At 50.6% G+C, this 8,358-nt stretch overlaps 1 protein-coding gene across 1 annotated transcript; it reads right to left on the bottom strand.

Moving 5' to 3' along the window:
* Positions 1 to 561: 561 nt before the first annotated feature.
* Positions 562 to 6,895, bottom strand: CCK (cholecystokinin). Its single transcript, XM_004754240.3, has 3 exons — positions 6,141 to 6,895; positions 4,902 to 5,117; positions 562 to 971 (listed from the first exon to the last, which is right to left on the bottom strand). The coding sequence occupies exons 2-3, from the start codon at positions 5,113 to 5,115 to the stop codon at positions 838 to 840; spliced, it is 348 nt and encodes a 115-aa protein (XP_004754297.1). The 5' UTR covers positions 5,116 to 5,117; positions 6,141 to 6,895; the 3' UTR covers positions 562 to 837.
* Positions 6,896 to 8,358: the final 1,463 nt, after the last annotated feature.

The following is an 8,358-nucleotide window of genomic DNA, read 5'->3' as shown; positions in this document are numbered from 1 at the left end:
ACCGAGTCTGTGAATCTTGTTACCTTGGACTGTGGCCCAGCCACTTCTACCTCTCAGGGCCTGTTTCCCCATCTGTAAAAGGACAATAACTTCTGTGCCATAGGGCCATGGAGAGATCCAAGGGATGTGAAAGCAGTGACTGGCATTGCCCCATAATTTGTTTAAAGGTCAAGAGAACCCCAAGGAAATTCTGGTGTGGGATGGGGTTGGTACATCCTGTGGGAATGGGCAGATGAAAGGAAGGCCCATTCCAAGTTGCTTTTCTGGTCTTTACCCAGACAAATGAGTGCTTACTACAAGCAGGGCACATTCTCTTTTTACAGTGGATCCAAACTGGGGACCCAGGCCCAGAGTGGCTAGGGCTGGGCATGGGGCTGACCCAGAAGGCCCTTTCACTGGTCACTTGGCCAACAGCAGAGAAGTCAGCCCCATGCCCAACCCTTGATTCTGGAGCTTTCTCTGGAACCAGATGGTTTTGTTTTTGGGCACCACGTATCAGACTTCCTTCCTTGAGGGTCCTGAGGATGAAATGGCATCTTGGTGCTTGACAGACACAGGGAATGAGGGGGCAGAATGAAATCAGTTTAATAGCATAGCAACACTTTAGGACCAGGAGTCACAGATGAGGACAATGTTTTGTCTTCCATTTGTACAATTCTGGTGAGATGTGAGGTTGCACTGGAAAATCTTACAGACATGTTTTTCACATTGAAAACTTAATAAATACTTAAAATGTCAGACTTCAGAGACAATGAGTTATGAGTGTGATTGTTTTCTTATTCTGCCTCCTCTGAGCCCAGAGGTCGTTTCCTGGTGTGCTGACAAAGGCGGGGTCCCTTAGGAGGGGTATTCATACTCCTCAGCACTGCGCCGACCAAAATCCATCCAGCCCATGTAATCCCGGTCGCTTATCCTGTGACTGGGGTCCAGGCCCTGCAGGTTCTTAATGACAGACATTCGGCCAGAAGGAGCTATAAGGCGCAAGGGAAAAGGAAAGGCCATTATATTTAAGAGCATCGCTAATTCAATCTGTAAAGGAGAACAATGAGAAAAGCCAGACAATACGTAACATGCACCTTCTTAAAGGTATCAAGGAGCCATCGAGTAGTGGGCTTGCTGGACCAAAATCTAAGAGAAGGACCCAGGTCTGGGAGGGTAATATTGACTAGTGAGGGGTATGACTTCCAATCTGTAAGGATTTCAGAGAATTTACCAACTGTGGGACCTGCCTTGGTTTCCCTACTCCTGGGGTGGGGAATGGTTTCTCTTATGTAGCTGGTCCTTAGCAGATGCGAAGCAAGGTTCCTTGGTACTTACCCATTTCTAAAGTTCACCCCTTAAGATCTCAAGCATACCTGAGTACTCTTGTTAAGGTCACAGAAGTACAATATACAATATTTTGATGTTGAATGGTTTTTAAAAAATGAGTCAAGTCCCAATGCTAGGCAAATACTATTTAGAAATTAATTTGAAAACTACTTTCTTTTTAGAAAGTGATATTGAGAAAAAGGCACCCTGTCAGATCAAAATCTTATGTCAGTAACACTCAGTGAAGAGTGGCAGAGAGATAATAAGGGGGTTATTTCATTTATCCCTTTTGGCCAAAATGCAAGAACTGAATGAGCAACGGGCCTTGGGGATGGGAGTGAAATCCTCAGGAGCAGGATGATTTTCATGTGTAATTGACATTGAGGAAGCAGAGACATGAAGAAGCAGTTTCTTTGGGGACATGTGACACAGTCCTGACCCATAGATCACAGGCTGTGGCCTTCTGGATATGATATCAGTATCGTGCCTTCTTCTGTGCAAGCTAAAAGACAAGAAAGGTCCCTCAGGGACCTCGAAGGGCAAAGCCCAGGGGACTCTAAGAGCAGAGTGGTGGGGGATCGCTCCATGGGGCCACTGTGTCCCCACTGCTTGTGATGTTGTCATTCAGCCCTTCTGTCTGAGGCTGCCCTTGCCAGCTCCTGCCCACAGGCAGCAAAGAGTCAGACCATGGCTAATTGATTGCGAAACGAGCTTGCAGGAGCAGTTCCTCTGTCTTATTGGATGACCAGGTAAAGCCAGCTACATTAAAAACCAGAAAAAATTATACAGAGCCATGTCCCTAACCGTTCTTCTCCCCCAACCCCTACCTCAATCACTTCCCAGCCTCGGAATTCAGAGTCAACCCAGCACCTTCCAGCCCCTTCACAGGTATCTCCAGCCTATGCAAAAGGCTAACAGAGCCGGCTATTTAATTGTTCTGTGTTTTTCAGGTGAAATATTAGTCCTCGCATTGAAAGAAAACCTTGCAGATCCAGTTACTTGTACATGGTTAACAGAAGTATGGCCCATCCTTCTGTCTGCTGCTGATGAATGCCCCCATCAAAGGCTGGGCACAGCTCCAAGTTCCAGTTAATGAAGGCAAAGTGGCAGCTTCCATGTGTGCAAGCAGCCTGGGTTGTGGGGGGGCAGGGCTGGGGAGGGGACCATATTTTCAGTCCCAGTAGCTGTGCTGTTTACGCATCTCAGTTCCCGCACACTGTGCTCATTTACCAGGGTCCCTGCTCACTTCCCCACAGTGACACGAGGTAGGAAATCCAACTGGTTTACAGAATTGAATGGAAGGGCCTGGCTCCTTTAAACTTTGAAACCCCGAATGGGCAGTACAGCTGGGAAGCTGAATGGCTCCCAGACCTTCAGGCGAGGGCAGGGCTGGAACAGACTATGAGGTGAGCAAAGTCATGTAGGTTACAAATTCTCTTAGAACCCTGGCTGCCACAGGGACAAAGGGACTCACTAAGTAGGGCTTCCTTGAGGACCAGGAGACAGTATGGATGTTACTGATATAAGCATGAGAGCTTCGTGGGCTGTTGGGTAGGTCTAAGCTAGATGTCTCCTGTCCCCAACAGAACTGCTTCCCCTCCCTCACTGAAAACTCTGCACGCAGTTCCTGATGGTAAACTCTTGAGCACTCCTCAAGGAGTACATGACTGTGTTTAGAATCTTTAAGCCTAAGTACTATACTTGAGGAGATATCCAAGATGTTCTCAAAATAGTCAAAGAAACAGTATGGGGATAAATATTTCCTTCTGGCTCGTATTTGTCAAAGAGAAGAGTGTGATTGTTTTCTACCTAGAGCTCATTGTGGGTGTTGGCAGCTAAAGTACCCAGGGCTGCCATCCCACGTGGGCTTGTTGGGCACGACATTCTACAGGCAAAGGGAGAAGGTGGCTGAGAAGAGATGCTAGGAAGAAACTTCCAGCTAAGATTTGTAGCACAACGCCACTGTCAAGTGTCCATTCAGGGGAAATAGTTTGGTAACTGGCTTCTTTCCCAGACCTGTTCTGGTGGCTCTTTCCTGAATGTGGGGAGGCGGTTCCAGATTATGGCTCTCTGAAAAACCTGTGATATTTCAGACTGGTCTGGCTGAAATTCAACCTACATCCAAGGACAGATATTAAATTACTTTGAGACAATCAATAGGAACTCCAAAAGTTTTCAGGCTTTCTCTGTCATCTGACTAGTAGTAGTTCCACATCTCTCAATTTAATTAGCCAGAAAGCAAAGCGAAGATGGTAGCTGGGACAATTTCCCAAATAGAGGACAAAATGTAACAAATCATCTTCTGTGGTGGTTCTTTTTCCTTCTTTTTGCCCTGGTCAAAAAGCTCCGATCTTATCTTCATATAAAACCTTCATATGAAAGCCGCGCCCATCGTTTTCTCCTTGTCTAGTCAAGCCATGAGCTAAGGTTCAAATCTAGGCCCTGGCACATGGGAGGAAGAGAGCCTCCTGGGAAAGGAGCCACCCTCTGCCCTCTACCCTTCCCAGCAGCGTATTTTGTTTGGTTGGTTTTTTTGCGGTTTACTGTCCAGCTGCATTGGTCCAGCTTAGCACACGGCCCCATAGCCGGTGTGACAGCAGTGTCCCTGTGGATCAAGTTGGTAGAAAAAAATGACCCCAGTCACAATCATGGTTCCTAAGGCCACTACAGACGCACTAGCCTCTCTCTGAATCACACAAAGAGCTAGAAGGGACCTAAGGGAACTCTAGCCTCACCCCTGCTTTACAGATGAGGCAGGCCCAGGAAAGGGTTCGGGCTGTCACTATGTCACCCAGCTAGTGAGCCACCGAATCACCTTATTCCTGGAGACAGACTTTGATGCTGAGAAACCTCCTGCTGCAACTGGGACCATGTCTCCAACAGCAAAATAAGAACAAACAGGTCTCCTGAGTAATCATTTTCAATCATGGCCAAGGAGAACTCAAAACTGCTACTGATTCTTTCTACCTGTTACACTCTTTGGTGAAAACTGACATTGTCACTGCTTTTTCAACTGTCTAGCTGTCAGGACTCAAGAGCATTCTTGGTATCGATTCCTTCCTGCTAGGGGTTTCCCAGTGTCACTATCTGGGTGGCTCCTGGCTCTTCGGCATTTACAGGGTTAGGTAGGTAGTAGATCGGCAAACCCTTCTAGAGTCATTATCGGTCATTATCTTTTTTTTTTTTAATTTTTTATTTTTTATAAACATATATTTTTATCCCCAGGGGTACAGGTCATTATCTTTTAATGTCTTTATAATATGGCGTTGAACTTAACAGCAATACATGCCAAACACTAGTTTCAAAAAAGCTTTTTAAAAAAGGTTTTCCTTCATGAATTGAATCCTCCACCCTCAGTTGCTACAAAGGACGTCCAGAAAACTGTACTGTCCTGGCCACAGCGCAATTCAGGGCGGGGTGCAAGTGGGGGTGGGAAGAAAGGGAATATCTAGTTTAACGTGTCGCCTTGCCTGTCCTTCCCAGGGGTTACTCCCCTTCATCAGCCAGACGCTAGGGAAGAGGGTCAGGATTGGAAGGCCCGCAATGGATCAGAAGCGAGGGGAAGGACCCTACAGATGAATGAACATCCATACCTTTCCGGGCCTGCTGGATGTACCTGGCCAGCAGTGCTCCCAGATGCGCTCGGGGCTCGCCGTCCACCTTCTGCACGGCCCTCAGCTGCCTCCGGGGCGCCTCCTCCTCCTGCTGCGCCCCTGGGCCCACCCGGTCGGTCGCAGGTACGGGCTGCGCCAGGGCGCCCGCCGCCAGTACCGCCAGCAGCACGCACAGGCACACGCCGCCGTTCATGGCTGCGGAGGGCAAAGGGGAGGGGACGTGAACGACTGGTGGCGGGGGCATCGCAGGCTCTTGCGGAGGCTTGGGGCAACTGGGGTACGGAAAAGGGGGCTCCGTCCAAACGCGCGGGGCCCCAGGCCCGCCACACTGGTGCACATAGGAGGGCTCACCAGGCGCCGACGTAAGCCAAGCGGCCACAGCCCGCGTGTCTGGGCACATCCCGTTTGTCTTTTGGGTGAACCACACTCGGTGCCCCAGGGAAACGGACTTCCCTGGCTAGCATAAGAAATGTCTTCTGTTTTCCTTTTGTTTCAGAAAGTGTTGTTAGAGCGTCTGTCTTCTAACTGAAAGCAAGAGATTAAAGCTGGGAAAATATCTTAAAGAGAAGACTCCGTGGGAGAAACGAGACCCTGGATGCCAAGAAGCTTTCCATGGGGGAATTAAAGGGAGAAAAAGGAGAAGCACAGCTTAAAATGAGGGGACAAAAAAGAAAAGCCATATTTATAAAGTTTCTTTAAGGTGCATATGGGAACTGGCAATAAACTACTATGCAAAATACAGGAAGGGTTTTTAAAAATCCGAAATATGCGCTCAGTCTTCTGTCCTTGGCAAAGCGCCGCCGCCTTTTAGATCCACCAGCAGATACAACACCGGCACGTTTCTATCCCTAAAGCCTTGAATTTTTCTGCATATTTTAGAAAATGAATTTCAATCTTAAAACCCCTTGATAGTTTATTTGCAGAGATTGGAAAGGACACTGCACCTGTGTGTAACATCTAGCAAAGCCCAATTTGCATGCTAATCTTCGCAAATAGATATGCCAGCATTGCTTGCGGACCAGAACAAAGCAGGCGCTTGGAAGTCTTTCAAGCAGCTCTACCCACCCAGACCTCCCTGCTGTTTCTGACTTTAAGAAATGCCTTCCGAGCTGTCGGGAAGAAGACACAGAAAACAGAAAAATAAAACGAAAGGGGCACAAAACTGAAGACGGCATTCTCAAAGCAACTTGACACTTGGATTCCCCGCGGGGAACCTACCTTCAGAGTAGGACGCAGCGGGCTTCGCGTCTCTACGGAGTGGCGAGGGAGCAGAGCCAAGTTCAGGTGGGCCGGCAGGACGCTGCCTCTTAAATAGCCCCTCCCGGCGCGCTGTCAGCCAGTCATCTGTTTACTCAGCGTTGACGCAGACCGGCAGCAACACGTGCTCAGAGGGCGGCCACTAGGGCGACAACCGACTGAAGTGGCTCCTGGGAGAGAGGGGGCAATGGCCCAGTGGAGCGGGTTAACCCCTCGCAGGCGGGGTGTCCGGTGTCCAGCCCCCTTCTCTGTCTCTTCCTCTCCGAGCTCTGTCCTGCTCTTTCTCCCTTTCCAGGGTGGGAAACCTAGGTGTCGGGAATCTCCTTCAGGATGGAGAAGCTGCCCCAGTTTAGTCCGCCTTGGGGACTAGAGGGGCCGGAAAGAAAACCGAGAGCAGGGTGGGGTCGGGGGTGACTGGACAGGGCTGGGTGTCAGCCAAGTGTAATTTGGAGATGGAGGGGGTGCTCCCCGCCCCCCCCCAGCATCCCAGGCAGCAATGGTTTGTTTGTTTTTGGACCAGTGAGTTGGCTTCTTGAGGGAGGAAGGGGGTCTTCACTTTCTTCTCCGCCCCATGAGAAGCCCTGGAGGTTCTCTCGGACTCGGAGGGAAGGTGTTCCGTGTCAGTGAAAGGGCTTCGGCTGCAGCAGGCTCTTGGAGTTCCAGGCTTCTGTTCACGCAGCTGTAAAGTGAGGATGACACCCCAGGACTTGGCTCAGAGTTTGGGAAAGGGCTGTTTTCCTCTGGGCCAAATTACTCCTGCTCGGGGAGCGTGCGGCTCCTGGTCGCCAAGTGGCGCCGGCGAGTGTCCCAAAGAGCCCTCCCTGGGCGTTCCCCTCCCTCTGTAGCATCCGCCCCTCCCATCTTCCTCCAGTGGTTGAGCTCTCACACCCCCGCCGGATCTCCGCTCCAGCGCGGGCTACACAGCTTTGGCTTGAGGACCTCGCCCTGGTCACTCACCACTCGCAAGGGCCAAGGGAGGCGCCCAGGCCGCCCTGCGTCCTTCCCTATGCCATCGCGCCTCTGGCTCCCGAGCAAGGCGACCCGTGCCAGTGTGCGGTAGTGGCCAAACCCATCTCGGCTCTGAGGCCGTTTGGGTGGGCGCTCGAGCCCGCCGCCTCTCCGCAAAAGGCACTGCCAATCCCATTTCACCGACGGCAAAGGGAAGCGCGAAGAGCTGCGCCTAGCCGAGGCTCCGCAACCTGTCCCTGGCCGCCTCGCGCGCGGAGCCTCCCAGCGCAAGACCTCCGGGCCGCATCCATGCCTCCTCCAGTCTCGGAACCCTCCATTCCTCCCCCTCCTTTCCCTCAAGAAGGATTTGGAGGTGCTTCCTTCAAAACTGGCACCACTACTCAGCAGTGGAGGTCTCGAGACGGCCGGAGCGAGGACTCTTGCGGGGTGGGGGGTAGGGTCGGGATCGGGGTGGTCGAGGGAGCTTGGCTGGGAGCACGGCTGGTTGCATCCCCTTTTTTAAACTCTAGAGGCTGCTGTATTTCTGCAACCGACAAGCAACGTTTTTGAAACAGCGGCGCTTAAAATGTTTTCTGGTGGTTTTCCCATGAGGCTGCTAAGGGTTGTGCAGTTCAGCTGGAGAAACTAGTTGCATCTGTGACTGTGGCCAAGACATTTCTGGGAACATAAACTTGTTATAAAACAGAATCACCTCAAGGGCTTTTTCAAACAGCCCCAAAGATTCTGATTATGAAGTGGGCCCTAAGAATCTGCATTTTTAACAAGTGCCCCAGTGATGCGCCTGCTGGTGGTCCCCTGAACACACTTTGAGAACCGCTGCTATAGAATTTCCTTGTAGTAAGCCAATGACTTAACGCCCTTCCTTCCATACATTTAGTTAATAAGTATTTGTTGAACACCTGCTTTGTGCCAGGCATTCGGGGTGCAGTATGACAATGGTGACAATGAAATGAGGGAGCAGAAAAACCAAATTAACAGACACCCTCCCCCCAGTGATTGTGAGGTATTAGGGCGACTATCAGGGTGGAAGAGGTGGGAGATGATCTCAGAGAAATGTGTGTGTGTGTGTTTTTAAGACTTACTTATTTATTTGAGAGAGTGCACAAGTGAGTGGGGGCAGGGAGCAGAGAGAGAGAGAGACTCCAGGCTGAGTGCAGAGCCTGGGCAGGGAGCTCCATTCCAGGACCCTGAGATCATGACCTGAGCCAAA

The sequence above is a fragment of the Mustela putorius genome, unplaced genomic scaffold (assembly GCF_011764305.1).
Source record: "Mustela putorius furo isolate JIRA1106 unplaced genomic scaffold, ASM1176430v1.1 tig00003834_pilon_pilon_pilon, whole genome shotgun sequence".
NCBI lineage: Eukaryota > Metazoa > Chordata > Mammalia > Carnivora > Mustelidae > Mustela > Mustela putorius.
Note: the sequence above shows the minus strand (reverse complement) of the source record. Positions and strands in the feature narration are given on the sequence as shown.